This window comes from Macaca nemestrina, chromosome 13 (genome assembly GCF_043159975.1).
Source record: "Macaca nemestrina isolate mMacNem1 chromosome 13, mMacNem.hap1, whole genome shotgun sequence".
Lineage (NCBI taxonomy): Eukaryota > Metazoa > Chordata > Mammalia > Primates > Cercopithecidae > Macaca > Macaca nemestrina.
The window spans coordinates 105988566-106009286 of record NC_092137.1 but is presented as its reverse complement, the minus strand read 5'-3'; the positions used below and the strand labels follow the sequence as shown (position 1 = coordinate 106009286).

Sequence of the window (20721 nt, the reverse complement as noted above, 5' to 3'; positions counted from 1 at the left end):
TTTACAATATTCATACTTCTTATTTAATTTTAATTGTATTGGCCACATTTCCAGAAGAATGTTAAATAATAGTGATTGTGGCAGACATAAACATGTTTTAATGATAGTGCCTTTTTGTTTTAGCTTGAGCACACATCATCTGAGAATGGTACATTTTTCACTATACTTCTATATTTAATATTTTCTTTATAAGTTTGTCTCCAAAATCTTAAGATTAGTCTGTAGTTGATTATTGGGATATTTGCCTTTAACATGACGTATACATTTTTTTTTTCTTTAAAAAGTGGCTTTCTAGTTTTAATAGAGAAAAAAGCTCTTTGAATGTTTTTGTATAATTAAAATATCTAACCTTAATAGAATAAAAAATAAGCTGATGTGATTATAGTAAATTCAGTATAATATATAACAATACAGCCTTATTGATTCAGCACAGTTATGGTTTAGTGTGTGTATGTGTTAAGAACACTTAGCATGAGTTCTACTCCCTTAACAAAATTTTAAGTATACAATACAGTATCGTTGACTATAGGTACAATGTTATATAGCAGATCTCTACAACTTAACCATCTTGTCTAACAGTTGTAGGTTTTGGTTTTAAAATAAAAAAAAAATAGACCTTGATTTTACCTGGTCTTTTCCTTAATATTTTTATTTACATGAATTTCCTTGCAAGTTCTATCATAGTGGAGCAAAATGTTACCAGGGAGACAACTGTAAATTTTCCCATGATGATCTAACTAAAGAAACAAAGAAACTTTTGGACAAAGTGAGTAATATTTTTGTACCTTGATTACATCTCTCCACAAATACATTTGACTTGAATAATATTTTATAAATGATATTTTGTGAAACTCCTGAGAAATTGAAGGTTTACTATTTTATATTTTATTCTATTTGAGGAATATTCTTTACCTTTTTGAACCTCATTCTGTTTATAAAAAATGAGGAGTTAGCTATCTCCAAACCATTTCAACTGTTTTTTTCTTTCTCTCTCCCTTCCCTCCTTCCCTCCTTCCCTCCTTCCCTCCTTTCCTTCCTTTCCTTCCTTTCCTTCCTTCCTCCCTCTCTCCCTCTCTCTCTTGCTTGCTTTTTCTTTCTTTCTCTCTCTCTCTCTCTCTCTTTTCTTTTCTCTCTTTTTTTTTTTTTGGCAGGGTCTTGCTTCATTGCCCAGGCTGGGTGTAGTGGTGCGATCTTGGCTCAGCTTATTGCAACCTCCACACCCTGCTCCTTGCCAACCCCCTATCCTGCACCCCCCCCCCCGCGCCACCCCTGGGGCCATCCTCCACCTCAACCTTCTGAGGTGGGCACTACCATGCGCAGCTAATTTTTGCACTTTTTATAGAGACAGGGGATTCTTCATGTTGCTCAGGCTGGTCTTTTGGGCTCAAGCGATCCACCTGCCTTGGCCTTCCAAAGTGTCGAGATTATAGGCGAGAGCCACTGTGACCAGCTCATTTCAACTTTATGTTATTTTTCTACTAACAAAACTTAAGTCTTCCTAGTTTTAAATGTGAGGAAAAGACTCACTTTGAAATAGTAATCTTTGCCAATTATTTTTAGGTGTTGAATACTGATGAAGAACTCATAAATGAAGATGAAAGAGAATTAGAGGAACTTAGAAAGCGTGGCATAACTCCTCTTCCCAAACCACCTCCAGGGGTTGGGCTTCTGCCAACCCCTCCAGAGCATTTTCCCTTTTCTGATCCTGAAGACGATTTTCAGACAGATTTCTCTGATGATTTTAGGAAAATTCCATCTCTTTTTGAAATAGTTGTAAAACCTACTGTGGATTTAGCGCATAAAATTGGGAGGAAGTAAGTGAAAACTTTCAAAATGACATCAACTTTTTTTTTTCCTGAAAACGATCATTAAGAAACTAAGTCATATTCCAAGCTAATCGTATAATTAAACTTGGTTAGAGAGAGCACACATCTGGCATGCACGCAGATGGCTGCTTCCCCTTTGTTTTCCATTCCCACCCTCTGCTGCTTGCCGTCAGTGGTTTCCCATATGGGATCCTTACACAGCTTCTGAAACCTCTCAGCATAGTAATCCTGAAGGACCCTGCCTGGTGGGTGGATTTGGCATTCTCACTTGATTATGAGGCTGCATTGTCGTTGATAATGCCTTCAGATTGTGGGAAATAGGTCTCCACGTATTTGATTGTTTTTGAAGAGCAATTCCTTAGGCTATTGGAGGAAAACCTCTGGATCCAGATTTTCATTTTCTAACACCACCATTCCAGCCCTGCTGCCAGTTCCCCAGGGTCTGTGCATCTGGGCCTTAAGTCGCATTGTGGAGCATTCGTTTAGCCTTGACAACTCAGGAAAGCAAGGAGGTCTCAGCCAATGAGAAACAAGAAATCTATAGCAAATATCACAATTCATTTGAACCATTAAAAGTATTTCTACTAATGTCAAGAAGATAAGTATGTCCACTGTTTTGCTAATATATATTGTATCCTGGTCAATGAAATCAGATAAAGTTATAAAGATTAGAAGTGGAGTGGCAGCCTAATTACTTGGGAAGTTTCCCTCAACCCAAAGGAATCAACAGACAAAACTATTGGAAATAATAATTAAATTAGCAAGATGTCAAGAAAGAAGAGCAACATTCAAAAACAATGTCTTTTTATATGCCAGCAATAACCAATTACAAATTGTTATAAAAAGTTGGATGTTTATATATAGTAGATTCTAATTTTATTGTAAAAGGTTACATATACCTGAAAAAAGGGAGTAGTAAGAGAGAACCAATAAAAAATTTTATCTCTGAGTAGTGGGATTAGGGATGATTCTTATTTATCTTTGTACTTTTCTGTATTTTTCAAAACAGAGTAAGTTTTAGAACAGCTGACAGTAAGCAGCAAGTGGGCTAAAATGAAAGCAAGAGTGTTTCTGCCTATCAACGATATGGAACAAATTGGTTCTTAAACACACAGTATTCTGATATTAAAAAAACATACTTAACCAATATCTGTTTAGAAGTGTTAATGTTCTTGTTTGTTTCTTTTTCTTTGAAGTAAGAAATACTATTATTTCTGTCTACAGGCCACCAGCATTTTATAACAGTGCCTCACCACCAGGACCACAATTTCAGGGAAGCAGTCCACACCCTCAACATATCTATAGTTCTGGGTCAAGTCCAGGTCCTGGACCTAACATGTCTCAGGGACACAGTAGTCCTGTGATGCACCCAGGCTCCCCTGGACATCACCCATGTGCAGGACCTCCTGGTCTACCAGTGCCACAGAGCCCACCTTTACCACCTGGTCCACCTGAAATTGTAGGTCCTCAAAATCAAGCTGGAGTACTTGTTCAACCAGACACATCTTTGACACCACCAAGTATGGGTGGGGCTTACCACTCCCCAGGCTTTCCAGGACATGTGATGAAAGTACCCAGAGAGAATCACTGTTCTCCAGGTTCATCATACCAGCAAAGTCCTGGTGAAATGCAGCTTAACGCCAATTATGAGTCCCTGCAAAACCCAGCTGAGTTTTATGATAATTACTATGCACAGCATCCTGTACATAATTTTCAGCCACCCAGTAACTCTGGTGGTAAGTTTACTTTTTGAAATAATTTATTCCTAATTTAAAATGCAGTCCTATTTTTCATTAAAAGCATGATAGAAATGTATGTTTTAAGTAAAACTAAATAAAATTGATGATTGAAACCTTAAAATGTTTTCAGCTTGCCAAACTTTTGAAACAATAGAATTTTAGATAACTTTTAGAAATATTTTAAGATGACATAATTTGATAATCCAGTGTGCCTGTTATGAAGGTTTTCATTTCTTATGACTCTGGTGGAGTTTTGTGCTCACTCAATGACTGTCTCTCCCCATGTTATACATGTAGATGGGATGTGGCATGGCGAATTTGCCCAGCAGCAGCCTCCTGTTGTTCAAGACTCACCTAACCATGGGAGTGGGTCTGATGGCAGCAGCACCAGGACAGGCCATGGCCCTCTGCCTGTACCAGGCCTCCTCCCTGCGGTGCAAAGAGCTCTTTTTGTCAGACTTACTCAGAGATACCAAGAAGATGAAGAACAAACCAGCACCCAACCTCATAGAGCACCAAGCAAGGAAGAAGGTGTGTCAGAAGTTATTAATAGCATCTTACCTATTTGGATGGGTTAAAACTTTTAAATGGTCGAGGCAGGTGAATCACCGGAGGTCAGGAGTTCGAGATCAACCTGGCCAACATGGTGAAACCCCATCTCCACTAAAAATGCAAAACTTAGCTGGTTGTGTTGGCATGTGCCTGTAGTACCAGCTACTCAGGAGGCTGAGGCAGGAGAATCGCTTCAACCTGGGAGGCGGAGGTTATAGTGAGCTGAGACCTTGCCACTGCACTCCAGCCTGGGCAACAGAGTGAGACTCAGTCTCAAAAAAAAAAAAAAAAAAATTAAAAATGAGCTCTCTTTTTCTATTTCCAATTTATCTCATAGCAACTATCTTGTGATTGATTTTGGTTTCAGTGCCATTAATTGCATTAATACTTAATTGCAAAAGGTTTGACTTGAAGCAGTAAAAATATCTGAAGCTAGAGTTCAAGGTTGTGCAGACTTGCAAGCAATTAAGCCTTTTGCTTTTTTTTTTTTTAGAAGAAAATAAATAGAACAAGAAAAGGACACCTTTCAGTTTGAGGATTTTGAATTCTAGCCCAATTTCAAAATGATTTAGTTATTAGAGATATTTTTATGTCATAGGCTATATAATTAAGGATCTGCTATAATACTAAGAAATATTTTTAAACATAAAAAGATTATATGGAAACTAAGTTTATCTTAGTATTTTTGATATTGGTAAGTATACAACAGTTAGTTCAGTAAAGGATGAGAAAAGTTTAAAGCATTCAGTTCTGTTTATGAATTACAAAATTGATGTTTGGCCACTCAAACATGACATTTATGTAAAACTATGTAATGCTAGGTAGCTATAAGCTATTATATGAACGTTTAAAAATATATATTTATAATTTTAAAATTATTTTTGTGGGTACATAGTAGGTATATATATTTATGGAGTACATGAGGTATTTTGATAGAGGCATGCAATGTGTAATAATCACATCAGGGTAAATAGAGTATCCATCACCTTAAGCATTTATCCTCTGTGTTACAAATAATCCAGTTATATTCTTTTAGTTTTTTTTAAATGTACAATTAAATTATTATTGACAATAGTCACCCTGTTGTGCTATCAAATACTAGGTCTTATTCATTCTATTTAACTTTTGGTACCCATTAACCATCCCCACTTCCTCCCTATCTGCCAGCTACCCTTCCCAGTCTCTGATAACCATCTTTCTACTCTCTATGTCCATGAGTTCAATTGTTTTAGTTTTTAGCTCCCACAAATAAGTGAGAACATGAGAAGTTTGTCTTTATGTGCCTGACTTATTTCACTTAACATAATGACCTCCAGTTCTTTATTGCAAATGACAGGATCTCATTCTTTTTATGGCTGAATAGTACTCCATTGTGTATATATGCCACATTTTCTTTACCCATTGTCTGTTTTTTGTTTTGTTTTGTTTGTTTTGTTTTAAGAGTCCCACTCTGTTGCCCAGGCTAGAGTTCAGTGGCACATCTCGGCTCACTGCAACCTCTTCTTCCCAGGTTCAAGCAATTCTTATGCCGCAGCCTCCTAAGTAGCTGGGATTACAGGTGTGCACCACCATGCCCAGCTAATTTTTATATTTTTAGTAAAGATGGGGTTTCACTGTGTTGGCCAGGCTGGTTGCGAACTCCTGACCTCAGGTGATCTGCCCACCTCGCCTACCAAAGTGCTGGGATTACAGGTGTGAGCCACCATACCTGACTGTTGTCTGTTGATGGACACTTAGGTTGCTTCCAAATCTTGGCTATTGTGATGCTGCAGTAAACGTGAGAGTACAGATATCTCTTTGATATACTGATTTCCTTTCTTTTGGGTATATACCTAGCAGTGGTATTGCTGGATCAGATGGTAACTTTATTTTTAGTTTTTTGAGGAACTTTCAAACTGTTCTCCATAGTGGTTGTACTGATTTACTTTCCCACCGACAGTGTATGAGGGTTCTCTTTCCTCCATATCCTTGCCTGCATTTGTTATTTCCTGTCTTTTGAATAAGAGCCATTTTAACTGGGGTGAGATGATATCTCATTGTAGTTTTGCTTTGCATTTCTCTGATGATGAGTGATGATGTGCACCTTTTCATACACCTGTGTGCCATTTTTATGTCTTCTTTTGAGAAATGTCTATTCAGATATTTTGCCCATTTTTAAATTGGATTATTGATTTTTTTTTCCTATAGAGTTGTTTGAGCTCCTTATATATTCTAGTTATTAATCCCTTCTCGGATAGGTAGTTTGCAGATATTTTCTCCCATTCTGTGGGTTGTCTCATCATTTGTTTCCTTTATAATGCAGCTTTTAAACTTGATATGATCCCATTTGTCCATTTTTGCTTTGGTTGCCTGCGCTTGTGAGGTATTAAGAAATCTTTGCCCAGACCAGTGTCCTGGAGAGTTTACCCATTGTTTTCTCGTAGCAGTTTCATAGTTTGAAGTCTTAGATTTAAGTATTTAATCCATTTTGATTTGATTTTTGTATATGGTGAGAAATAGGAGTCTAGTTTTACTCTTCTGCATATGGATATCCAGTTTTCCCAGCACCATTTATTGAAGAGATTGTCCTTTCCCCAATGTATGTTTTTGGCACCTTTGTCAAAAATCAGTTCACTGTAGATGTATGGGTTTGCTTCTGGGTTCTCTGTTCTGTTCCATTGGTCTATGTGTCTGCTTTTTTGTTAGTTCATTTTTTTGTTTTTGTTTTTGTTTTTTCTTGAGATAGGGTCTTACTCTGTTGCACAGTGGTGCAATCTCAGCTCACCACAACCTTTCACCTCCTGAGTCTGAGCAATTCTCGTGTCTCAGCCTCCCAAGTAGCTGGGACTACAGGTGCGCACCACCATGCCCAGCTAATTTTTTTTGTATTTTTAGTAGAGACAGGGTTTTGCCATCTTGGCCCGGTTGGTCTCAAACGCCTGGCCTCAAGTGATCTGCCTGTGTCAGCCTCCCAAAGTGCTGGGATTACAGGTGTGAGCCATTGTACCCAGCTTATGTGCCTGTTTTTATGCCAGTACCATGCTGTTTTGATTACTATAGCTCTGTAGTATAATTTGACATCAGGTAATGTGATTCCTCTAGTTTTGTTCCTTTTGCTCAGGATAGGTTTGACTATTCTGAGTCCTTTGTGGTTCCATATAAATTTTAGGATAGTTTTTTCTATATCTGTGAAGAACGCTATTGGTATTTTGATTGGAATTGCATTGAATCTGTAAATTGCTTTGGGTAGTATGGACATTTTTAACAATATTTATTCTTCCAATCCATGAACATGGAGTATCTTTCCAATTTTTGGTGTCCTCTTCAGTTTCTTGCATCAATGTATATGACCATTTTTTGCTACATTTTCAAAGAAGATATTATTAATTCTTCATTTACCTAACATCACAGGAGAATGAAAGATTCCTAAAAAGTGAATTTCCTGTACAATTTAAATTATAAACATTTTAATAGTAATCTTTCAGCTGGGCACAGTGGCTCACGCCTGTAATCCCAGCACTTTGGGAGGCCAAGACAGGTGGATCACGAGGTCAAGAGATCGAGACCATCCTGCCAGCATGGTGAAACGTCTGTACTAAAAATGCAAAAATTAGCTGGGCATGGTGGCACGCATCTATAGTCCCAGCTACTCAGAAGGCTGAGGCAGGAGAATCGCTTGAACTCAGGAGGCAGAGGTTGCAGTGAGCCGAGGTCACGCCATTGCACTCCAGCCTGGGTAACAGAGCGAGACTCTGTCTCAAAAAAAAATAAATAAGTAATCTTTCAGTAGTCTTAAAGTTTCATAAACAAAGATATTAAAACTTTTAGATAATAGAAAATTTTATTCTATAATGTTATGTAATTGGTAGTGTTCTATGGGAGTTGTTGGCTCTGATACAGAAATATTTTGAACAGCTAGGTTTACTTGTGTTTGTGTTAATTTTTATGGATTTTAATGCTTTTATGCATTTTATCTCTGCTTTGATAAAAAGCTGCTAATTATCATTTTTTATCTAATATCTGTTTTCCACCAGCCTGTCTGTATTCTTCTACTCTCCCTGTTACTATTTTCACTCTCATTTAAGAAAGATTTTTAAGTATGCTTTATAAATTATAAAACATATATATAATGCTTATAAAATATATTGATATGGGAATGAAAAAGTAAGGATAGAAGTAACAAATACTATGAGGAGTGAAATTACTATACAGAAATATTTAAAGTAATTGCAGCTGGTAAAAGAGAATCACAAATCCATCTGTAGGTTTCCTTGATGTTAAAGAGAAGAAAAGAGATCTAGTGTCTAGACGTAGACACTAGACTGAGATCTGAGTAAAACTTTTTGCAGTTGTGACATACCATATGCTGTTTTAACCCACATTCCACCCTAAATACCACTGCTTGTTTTGTTAGCACTGCTCTGTTCAAACTAACCCTGTAACACTAAAGTTTCATGTAGTAGGCATGCATTAGTGAGCAGTGAGATGAGGTAAAAATGAGAATGTCTAGGATATTCTGCTGATCCAAGATACTCTAGGATGGAGATACATATATGCATATACAGTATATCTATATATCTGTATCCCATGTTCTGACTCTTACGTTCTGGCAAGAATATGAACAGGAGATACGTTGTGGCCAATTCAGGGCCAACCTGTGTCTATTTTAATGGAGAGGAGAGAGAATCACCCTTCTGAAATATCAGTTTGTAATTCCTTCTGCTAGAGAAAAGACTTATGATAGGTAGGCTTCTTAAACTTGTGTCTAATACACTAGAGTTAAATAGGCTTTAAAAGTAAGACTCAAAGTGTTCTCATAAAGTATATAAGTTTTAGGATGTTAGGGTTTTTGTTTGTTTTGTTTTGTTTTGAGATGGAGTCTTGCTCTGTCACCCAGGCTGGAGTGCACTGGCTCGATCTCGGCTCACTTCAAGCTCCACCTCTTGGGTTCATGCGGTTCTCCTGCCTCAGCCTCCTGAGTAGCTGGGACTACAGGTGCCTGCCACCGCGCCCGGCTAATTTTTTTGTATTTTTAGTAGAGACGGGGTTTCACCGTGTTAGCCAGGAAGGTCTCAATCTCCTGACCTCGTGATCCGCCTGCCTCGGCCTCCCAAAGTGCTGGTATTACAGGCCTGAGCCACCGCGCCTGGCTAGTTTTGTTATTTTTAAAGTTAATGTTTGAATAGCTAATATAGTCACACAGGTCAAATATCTAAACATATAATAAAGAGTAAATGAAAAGTCTCCACCCCATTTCTCATTTGCTCAGTTTCCATTGCTACCTTAACCATCACTTTCAATGTTTTGTTTTCTTTTCAGTCCATTGTTAACTTGATAAATTCAGAGCTAGGAAGCTTAAGGAATGCTTGATTTGAAGAGACCTAGCGCATTTTAGAATGCTAAGAGCATTTTCCTTTCTCCTACAGCCCACCACATATAAAACACACATATCTGAATTCCCTTTGGCCAGTTGGAAGGAAAGGTCCTGCCTTTTCTCTGACTGGAATGACATTACACATATTCTAGTATCACCCTGCTTCCTTAATAGAGTATAATGACTGAATTGATAGTTTTCTTACCACATCTTATTTTGTTCCAGTTTTGAAATCTGGCATTTTTGTTACGCATTTTCTTGAAGTTAGACTATACTTATTTCAGAAATAGTATGTGTTTTTTAATATTAATTAAGTCTACATAAAAATGCTTCATTCTTTATAATAAGTTTTTGTCTGCATTTAGATGATACAGTTAACTGGTATTCCAGTAGTGAAGAGGAAGAAGGAAGCAGTGTCAAATCAATACTGAAAACATTACAGAAACAAACAGAAACTTTAAGGAATCAGCAACAACCTTCCACAGAACTCAGCACTCCTACTGATCCAAGACTTGCTAAAGAGAAAAGTAAAGGAAACCAAGTGGTTGACCCTAGACTTAGGACTATCCCAAGGCAAGACATTAGAAAGCCTTCTGAGTCTGCCCCACTGGATCTTAGATTTGCGTGGGATCCCAGGAAATTGAGAGGGAATGGAAGTGGTCACGTAGGCTCTTCTGTTAGTGGAGCAAAGTTTGATTTGCATCATGCAAATGCTGGCACTAATGTCAAACACAAAAGAGGCGATGATGATGATGAAGATACAGAAAGAGAACTGAGAGAAAAAGCTTTCTTAATACCTTTGGATGCCTCACCTGGCATAATGCTCCAGGATCCAAGGTCACAATTGAGACAGTTCAGTCACATTAAAATGGACATTACTCTAACCAAACCCAACTTTGCAAAACACATCGTGTGGGCTCCGGAAGACTTACTTCCAGTACCTTTACCTAAACCTGATCCAGTGTCTTCAATCAATTTACCTCTGCCCCCGCTTATAGCTGACCAGAGGCTAAATAGGTTATGGAATACCAAAAGTGATCTTCATCAAAACACAGTGTCCATTGATCCAAAATTAGCAGCCAAAGCGAAAATTACTACAACAAGCAGAGAAGGCTACCTAGAACAATTTGGAGACTCACACAGTTCAGGAAGTAAATTAGGAGATCCTAGACTACAAAAAAATTTTGATCCTAGGCTTCACAGACTGCCCAATACAGAGTCTCATCAAGTGGTTATGAAGGATTCACATACATCAAAGGGTGCCCCTCACTTAGCCAGACCAAACCCTGGTTCATCACAGCCCTCAGGGGCAGGAGCTAGCAATTCTGGTTCCGGGGCTCTGCCTCCGTATGTCCCTAAACTCTCTTCCTCAGCTGGCCTTCCACTGGGAACTTCAACTTCAGTTCTTAGTGGTATTAGTTTGTATGACCCTAGGGATCATGGTTCATCATCCACATCAGAACTAGCAACAGCTTCTTCAGGAGAAAACTCAAAGAACCAGAAAAAAAGTGGTGGCTTAAAAAGTAGTGACAAAAATGAGCCTTCTCCTGGAGAAGCTATCCTTCCACAGAAAACCAGTCCAAATGTGGAAGTCACTCTTGATGGGCCAGCTGACCCACAGGCAGATGTTCCCAGGAGTTCTGGTAAGGTTCAGGTCCCAGCAATGCATAGCCTTCCTGTTCAGGCATTAACAGGCTTAATTAGGCCACAGTACAGTGATCCAAGGCAGGCAAGGCAGCCAGGACAGGGGAGCCCAACCCCAGATAATGATCCCGGAAGAGAAACAGATGACAAATCTCTGAAAGAGGTTTTTAAAACTTTTGATCCAACTGCTTCACCATTTTGTTAGCTATTGTGTAATTGAGCAATTCTTTTCACTCTTGTGACTATCTCAGTCCTCTGCTGTTTTGTAACTGGTTTACCTCTATAGTTTATTTATTTTTAAATTATAAACACTTTTCAGCTGCTAGTATCAGAACCACATGAAGTTATAGCCTCTAAAGCCTGTGGTATTTTATATAATATTTTTATAACTTTAAGAGACTGTAGTAATTGACCTAAAAACTTATGTTAGCTTCAGTAAAAGTACTTTTATTGTAAATAAACAATCATGAACTCAACACTCTGCCTGAGTATATGCCAGTTGTCTTTCATAATCAATGTTTAGATAAATGATTGCCACTTTTTATATGGTTGTTTAGTTTCAAGCAATATGATGTACATTACTTTTGAGAAACAGTATTTTGACTAGGACCTCTCTATTTGTCAGCACAGAACTGATTAATATGTAATGCTAACTGCTAATTAAAATGTAAAATCAAGTAAAGAAAACATTTTAAAATTACAATTAGCAGAGCAGTTCATGTTTAAGGGCATCACTTTTATTAGTATTGGCAATATTATTTGTGTAAATGAAGCATTTGAATGTCATATCTTTTTAAAGTATTTTATTGTATACTGTATCATAGAAGTTGGAGGTATATAAATAGAACATTTTGCTAAAGTGAAAAATTTCCAAGTTCCCTAGCATAACTTTTTACATTTAATTTTTCATATGAAATAGCAATTAGTTACTGCTGTGTTACATTGTGATGTTTATGTATGTCAATGTTTTTGTCTTTAGCAGCATAATTTATATCGCTTTTTCAAATGATGTAGCTGCATTAATTGTGTTCATCATGACTTTGGCGATTTTTAACACAATTTTTAAAGATCCAGTGAGAGTCTGTAGTGATTATTATATGAATAATGTTTTAAATGTCAAGGTTCTGTATTTTTTTCTTAAATAGCAAGAAAACACAGATTGCTAGTATAGTCAATAATATTTGGCTATCAATAAAGAATCTCTTTCAGATCTCACCCGGCTGGCATTCTGTAACAGAGGGGATTACCTGGTGTTTTAAGTATTTAATGTCCTCATAGTGTGGAAATCTCCTAAATTGATTAGAAATTGTATTTTATGAAAAATAACTTGTATTCATTCTTGTGTATTTATTGCAATATATAAATAATGGCAACTCTATTTGTTTTATACGTATATAATTTATAACTGAATCTAAGTATTACACCGCTACTCATATTTTGAACTGGAGGTGTAGGACAATGTTTGCTGGTAACAACTCCAATGCGTATTAATAACTTGAAAAGGAGCATTTCACTATAAAAGATACTGAAAATTTTAATGAAATCAGTCCTCTAATGAAAGCAGTGCCCTTGAGAAGGGATTTTTTTTTTTTTTAATGAACAGTAAAATATTTTGTGGGAACCTAACACTCACATAGCATAAGGTTTATTAATAATGCATATCCTTTCTAATCACTTCAATTCTTTTTGATGCAATTCTGTGCTAAAATGGGGTGTGGTTAAGTGAACGAGAACTCTGCCCACCTAAGAAGTTCAGTGTTTTCTAAGTGGAAGGAGAGTTACTGAAAGGAATGCGAATTTTTACTGATTGTACTTCGGATACATTTATTGTCTAAAATGGCTCTGGATAACATTTTTGGGTTAAAAAATGTAATTTAAAGCCACCATAGAAAGTATTTTCTGATTTACTGTCCAAATGAACTTTGTTGTTAATCGAGAAGTCAATAAAATGGATTAAACTGACAGAAAAAATATATATATATCCCAAAGTGTAATTTACTCTTTTGTCAGGATAAAATCGGAAAGATGGCTGATTTTAGTAAATGAAATTTTTAGCAAATCTTTAATTCATTCATGTAGTTTATAATTATTGTGTCAAGCAATGCTGTTTACATTTTAAGCATCATACAAAAAAGATAATTTGGCTTGTTAAAGATCAAAATAGAATCCAAACTGTTAACAGAATATCTTTTTTACAACTAAAGGAGATATTCCAAGATTTATTAAAAAGGTTTAAAAGTTATTAATGCAAATTATGTAATGTTCATGCATTCAGTATTCTTGGGTCCCTATTACCTCAGTTGGTGTTCTAGAGGCTATTTTACAAGAAAGCTTGAACTTAGTTTCAAATTTGACAATATATTTTATATGAAAATGTTTAATTTATGTTTAAAATAATTGTTATTATGCAGCATTTTTATTGTGATAACATTAGTTTATGGGCCATTCTGTCATATCCTGTAAACATAGTTGGTTTTCCTTTTTTTTTTCCCCATTTTCTCATACAAATTGAGTAAGTAGCCATTTTCCCCCAATGAATACCTCTTCTTTTAGGTCAATTGGTGTTTTTAGAATCCATGTAATTTGATTTGCACTGTTAGATCGAAAAGTAACTTATGTTCCTATTCTTAGAAGCCACACATTTAGAGATAACAGAAATAACTTGAGTCTTAAGAGTCTGGATAGGCTCATCCATTGAGATGTAACTTAATTATTCATACTGTTTGTGACAGAAATTCTATACCTGTTTACTGTGATGCTGAATAGAGTGGATATATCGGGGGTTGAAATGCAACACACAAGATCATGACAATTTAGATTCAGCAACTACTTTCCCATACCTTGGTTAAGACCTCATTGTGAACCTTGAAAACAAATCAGATGTTGGAGTGATTTCAAACTCTATTTCAACAATTGGGTCTGTTTCTATATGGACCCTCTATTTCCCAGCTGAATGTTTCAAACCCCCGAATTAGGCTGCAACTGAAAGAGCCTAATTGTGAAATGAGGTGTGCTTAGGTTTCTGTTTATCCTTTAGCCATGGAACTTTAAAGAGTAGTGTTCCTCCTACTTATTTTAAGCATGGAAGAAGAGTTGAGTAGTAAATCTTGTGTGAACTTGTAGCTCAGCTACTCTGCTGAATTAATTAGAGGTTAGGAAGGACTTACAAGGGCTGGAAGTTTAAAGATAATAAATTCATATTTTTTGTTCTGAATTGATTTCTGTGCAATTTATATCAATATCTAATTGCTTATCTGTGAAATTAGGTTAATTTTTATTGATCACATATTTGATGTAAAGTATGAATTATTTTTGTAAAGTATTTGTAAATATAAAACTATTTTATAGCTTGAATGAACACAATCATTATGCTCCCATTAGGGTGCATTAAGTTGTACAAATTCCAAAATAACATGATGTGGTTTGTATGGTTTAACAATTTTACGAAGCTTCAGATGACACGCACTGAACGCACAACAGTAGAATTTCCTGAGAGGTTGAGTGAATATTAACCCATCAAGTTAGCAATTTCCTTAAATACATGTGTATCAGGAAGACAGGACTTCCCTACCTTAGAGCTATATAGACCTGCGTCTCTTCAAGATCTGACTTCTCTACCCATTTTATACAGGTTGGGTATTGATGGAGGGTTAAAAATGCTATGACAGTTCATGGTGCATGGTGTGTTTGTTTAAATCATAGCATGTTTAGGCAAAGTGGCCAGCTCATTCAATGTAAGAGCCACCGAAACAGCAGATGTATTCACACCCAGCCTGTGGTATGTATTTCTTCAGGCATGTCCCATTGAGGTCTTCCTGAAAGACCACTTACTTCATAAAGGTATTGCGTTTCTTTAGTTAATGGCCACTAGAAGTTAGGAACATCTTTCCATTTGCATGACATGGCATCTGTAGGGGAGATGTTTTCCCTGATGTTTTTGGAGGGCTGGACTGTGCTGAAGGCTGTACCTTGGTGGGGGTGGTCTGCAGTCATGCAGCCCACTGATAGGGTCCTCCCCACCCCCGCAAGCTTCAATAATTGAGCTTTCTGTTAATTTCTCAAATTATCTTTTCAAAAATGGTTTGGCAGTACTTGATGAGATTATGTTCAAAATTAAGTCCAGTAAAATACATAAGCATTTGTAAACTATAATTAGTTTAAATAAGACTTAGTTTCGGAAATCTAAGCTTTGACATATATACCAAACAGGGCCTAAGGGTTCAAAGCTATTTTCTTAGGTATTACACCTTAGCATTTACAGAATGCCTTTTCCCCAAGCAGTTTAATGTGGTTTGCAGAAAGTTTCAGTAGCTACCAATCACTATATTGCTGGAGTTCTGTGTTTGAGTACGTCATTTATCAGCAGTATCTGCCGGTTGTGACAAAGCCCACCATATTCACCTGCCTTTCCTGGAAAGGATACAGATCCAAGAAAGGTTAACATCTACATAGGACTTAGAATTTCTAATTTTAAAATAAGAAAAAGCACATTTGAAATAATATTTAATGCTTTTGGAGGCAGGACCCACATGTATCTCCTTATTTTTATACTTGCCATAGGAACAAGCCTAGTTGTAGGCACACAGTAGGTGCTTTGTTAACTGCCTGTTGATGGCTTCCTGACATCCATCCAAGGGTCACTTTTACAGGTGCTGTCACCCATTAAACAGGTGTGGCAGAAGTATTCCTTGACGGCATTAGGAAGAATGCACCTTAAGTGTTATATCACTTTCAGTAGACACAGAGAGCCCACCTGCTCTTTTTTGTCCCCACCCTCACCCCAAGCAATGTGAAGACAGATTATGGCAATTTAGGAGCTCCATGTTTCTATAATAAGAGTCCTCTAGACTTACGAGATTACTTCATGGTGACAGTTTGGATCGATCAATAATTTATTCCTATAAATGTCTGCAGGATTTTTTCTGTAACCAGAAAAGTAACTGCATAGCCAGTCTTTTTTTTTTTTTTTTTTTTAATTTTGAATTATTTGTTGTTTTTGTTTGAGACGGAGACTTCACTCTTGTTGCCCAGGCTGAAGTGTAATGGTGCAATCTCAGATCACTGCAACCTCCCCTCTCCCGGGTTCAAGTGATTCTCCTGCCTCAGCCTCCCAAGTAGCTGGGCTTACAGGCATGTGCCACCACACCCAGCTAATTTTTTGTATTTACTAGAGACAGGGTTTCACCATGTTGATCAGGCTGATCTCGAACTCCTGACCCCAGGTGATCCACCCGCCTCAACCTCCCAAAGTGTTGGGATAACAGGCGTGAGCCACCATGCTCAGCCTGTTTTTTATTTATTTTTTGAGACAGTCTCACTCTGTCGCTCAGGCTGAAGTGCATTGGCGCGATCTCAGCTCACTGCAGCCTCCGCCTCCCAGGTTCAAGCAATTCTCCCACCTTAGCCTCCTGAGTAGCTGGAACTACAGGTGTGTGCCACCACATTCAGCTAATTTTTGTATTTTTTTGGTAGAGACAGGGTTTCACCATGTTGGCCAGGCTGATCTTGAACTCCTGGCCTCAAGTGATCCACCAGTCTTGGCCTCTCAAAGTGCTGGGATCACAGGCATGAGCCACCATGCCTGGCCCAGTATTTTTATTATTATTATTTATTTTTATTTATTTATTTATTTTTTGAGACGGAGTCGTGCTTTGTTGCCCAGGTTGGAGTGTAGTGTCATGATCTTGGCTCACTGCAACCTCTACCTCCGGGTTCAAGCAATTCTCCTGCCTCAGCCTCCTGAGTAGCTGGGATTACAGGCGTGCACCACCACAACCAGCTACTTTTTTATGTTTTTGGTAGAGACACGGTTTCATCCTGTTGGCCAGGCTGGTCTCGAATTCCTGACCTTAAGTGATCTGCCTGCCTCGGCCTCCCAAAGTGCTGGGATTACAGGTATGAGCCACTGCGCCTGGCCAGTCTTTTGTTTTAAAATATATACTTAGGCCTAACCTAGTGAATTATCAATAGCATTTAAAATTCCTTTTATCCTGACACCATGAACAGTAATTTTCCCTTTCAAGTTATGATTTGACTCTAATTTTGGATCTTGTATCTGGTCTTTAAACACCTTTCGTTACCCTTTGGAATAGAACAGTCGTGCTACTGTTAGCAAAATTATTGTAGGCATAAGGAAGAGCTGTGAGTTCAAAGAAGATTGTGAGTTCTTGGAATAGTATTTTACAGCATTGTTTATTATTGACCCTCTTGTTTTTTAAGCTTAGAGTTTATAAGAAAAAAGTGAATATATAGCTAATCATAGCATTTTAGAAAAAATCAGCTCTGCAGATAGGCCCCATACTTCTTGGCTCATTACTGATTTTAATACCTTCATGAGAATATTAAGGTTGAAAGGAATGGTGAAATTTGCATTATCAGAGGTCTGATATGTAATTTATTGTAAAGAAATTAAATATACAGAGGCTCAATTTAAAAAGTTAACCATATTGTGCTCAAACCTCCATTACCACCAACCTTTTGGGGTTGTCAGTGATAGACTCTGTGTGTGTGTATATATATATACATTTTTTTCTTTTTTTGAGACGGAGTCTCACTCTGTCACCCAGGCTGGAGTGCAGTGGTGCCATCTCAGCTCACTGCAACCTCCACCTCCCGGGTTGAAGCAATTCTCCTGCCTCAGCCTCCTGAGTAGCTGGAATTACAGACACCTGCCACCATGCCCAGCTAATTTTTTGTATTTTTAGTAGAGATGGAGTTTCACCATGTTGGCCAGGCTGATCTCGAACTCCTGACCTCAAATGATCCACCCACCTGAGCCTCCCAAAGTGCTGGCCTTACAGGCATGAGCCATCACACCTGGCCTAGACTACCTTTTATACACTTTTAAATAGAGAAAGTGAAAAATGATAAACTAACCATTATAAAATAGAGGTTTGAGTCCACCTCTATTTTACGGAAATTTGCCCTGAAATATTTGAGAGGGAAGTCACATATGAGAGAAGAATATCTTTTCAAGGGTAGAATGATATTTCCTTATAAAAGTGACAATCAAAAAACAGTCATTTGTATACTTGCCAAAGTTTAAAAATTTTTTACATTCCTTACCCTAAACCCACTGTTGCATTCACCCAGGATTCAGAAAGGGTTTGGCAGAGATCCAGGGCTCCAGGGCCCAGATCATTTTGTTATTAGTCTAGCGTTTTTGTCCTGCACAGTCTAGGCAGGGCGTCTTCGTTTGTGTGTTGCTGGTTGGGGCCAGGGAGGGGGGCGGGTGGGAGTTGTCCAGGTTTAAGATTGTTTCTTTTCCATCAGATCCACAAACAGTATCTGTGGACTGAAATCCAGGTTATACCTATTCACTATGACTTTTTTTTAAAACTTTCTACTGCAATTATTTCAGTTCCCCCAAGTTGTATCTCAAATGTTGGGGAAATGCTGCCTTGACTATTTTACTTTGGAAGGTTTTACTAGATACCAGTTTAGTAGATTAATGACATTGTTAATCTACTGTCTGCTCAAAAGACACCAGCAAGGGGGTACACTTTGCTGAATTGATAAATTATTCCATTAAGGACTAACCAAGTACTGGTAACAACTTTTCCTCTCGTTCTTTACTAATAAATTTTCCAAGTTCCATACTGTTGTTGCAAGTTTCTGTAATTTTTTTCTGCAATACCTTTCTATTGTCTGAATTTAAATAAAAATGTTTCTAATAATATCTGTCTGGCAGTGTGATGCTTTGCTTTAATAAATCTTCAGCATTTAAAGACAGCACATAGGGGAACCATGTGCACATTTAAGAGCTTATTATTGGAACCCATCCCAGACTTTCCTGGGAAAAAAAGAGGGATAGCATTAAACTGTTTGCCCTTCAATTTATCTTTGGTACACAGAAATTGTGCTTCATTTAACTACATAGATGCTGTTAGCATTTAAAGCCCCATTTCCTGATACTACCTTCATTCCAGGAAATGTCTCTTACATTAGCTAAAGTTAATTTTCTGTTAGAAGATCTGAACCTAAGACGTTGTTAGCAAATGCACTGCTTAACAGAGCAGGAACTCTTTAGGATCAAAATGGGATCTCATTGCAGGAAGGACTTTCAGAGAAATGGTCATGCTTCCCTTGAAGTCATGAAATGTCATGAAAGATGCTTTCTGGCTTCTGTTCTAACATGTTCAATGGTCAAGAACACACTGTCTTAAACACGGGAGCCTAGTAGATTACTGGATGTAATTCCTAAGCAATTCTGTCAGAAGCTTCTTCCTTAAGAGATAGCATAGTCTAGACTTTGTACCCTCTCTTCTGAGCAATGTATATTGGGCAAGTCAGGACTTCACTGAGCATTGCTTTCCTCATCTACAAAATACAGATTTATTCATTCATTCATTTAAGAAACATTGAGCATTTAGCATATGCTATTAGGTGTTGAGATACAGAGATGAGTAATAAGATGTTTGCTTTTTGACTATGGCTTACTGCAAAGTGAATGAAGCCACATTGCTTTGTGGTGGATATCAAATGATCAAGCACACAAGGATACATTTTAGTAACTACAGGGACCAAATCAAGTATGGTGGATATAGGGTTACTAATTTTTTTCAAATCAAACAATGCCCCACTCTGCCATCCTCACACTGGTGTTGGTTTCACCCCTTTGACTTCATTCTCCACAATGGCACATTAGTCTACCCAGCATTTTTGAGCCCCAAAGTATTTATGATGATTACGGTAAAACCTCAATATATGCGAATTGGGTGATGGTGTGCTCAAGGGCTTATGTGCGTCATCTTATCAAATCCATAGCTAGTATCCAGGACAGTCCAGTAAGGTGAGCCCTGGTTCCCATTTTAAAGATGGGCAAACAGCATAGTGAGGATAGATAGCTCGCCTAAGATCACAGCTGATGTGTGACAAAGCTGGGATTTAAACACACCTGCCTGGGTCCAAACCAGCGTTCTTAACTACAACAACATGGCTGCTCTTCAATACTCAGAAACCAGCACAAACTCTTAGAATAGCGATTTCCAACTTTAGCTGCAACTCTCAAGACCTCATTCCATTGTCTGCAAGTGGCTTTTGGCAGGTGTTTATATTTATCATTACTTAGCGCAAAATTAATTTGACTTTGCTAATTCAACAATAACTTCTCAAGTAATGGTGTTCTCGGGTTTTACAAAATGAGAACTAGGGTTGACCATTTCTAGGTTCTTTCCTGGGACTTGAAAAGCACATTCTGTACTTTGTTGAAGTGATTGGCAGCTCAGTACTTGAAAATAGGATCTACCACTTTCCTTCCTTCCACGTCTTCCATAAAGGGCCAGCTGGGATCACTCTTGGATGATTTAACAGATTCATTTTTGCTATCCAAAGACTGGGGTTTGACCCCTCCATATACAGCAAAACTTCATGTCCACTCAGGACATAGTATTTACAGCCCAAAGAATAGTTTAATTTTATCTAGGGAATAATTAAACTCATAAAGGTCTTTTTTTTTTTTTTTTAAAGCCTCGAAAGGGACTTCGGACTAGATGATCTCAAATCCCTCTCTTTATCCCATAACGAAAGGTTTAGAAATGATAAAGAACTCAAGTTTATGCCACTGGTTACAATTTTACTTTAAGCTAAAGTAGTTGACCAGATGGAG

The 20721-nt window shown here is 37.6% G+C and overlaps 1 protein-coding gene across 1 annotated transcript in view; it reads left to right on the top strand.

Moving 5' to 3' along the window:
- The window catches only part of LOC105471796 (zinc finger CCCH-type containing 6), a 56265-nt gene extending 43936 nt beyond the window's left edge, over nt 1-12329 (top strand). Inside the window, exons 8-12 of the mRNA XM_071077093.1 lie at nt 659-766; nt 1561-1814; nt 3051-3562; nt 3863-4096; nt 9836-12329. Of these exons, the coding sequence (XP_070933194.1) occupies nt 659-766; nt 1561-1814; nt 3051-3562; nt 3863-4096; nt 9836-11319 (2592 nt within the window). The 3' untranslated portion in view covers nt 11320-12329. The remainder of the gene's footprint in view (nt 1-658; nt 767-1560; nt 1815-3050; nt 3563-3862; nt 4097-9835) is intronic.
- Nucleotides 12330-20721: the final 8392 nt, after the last annotated feature.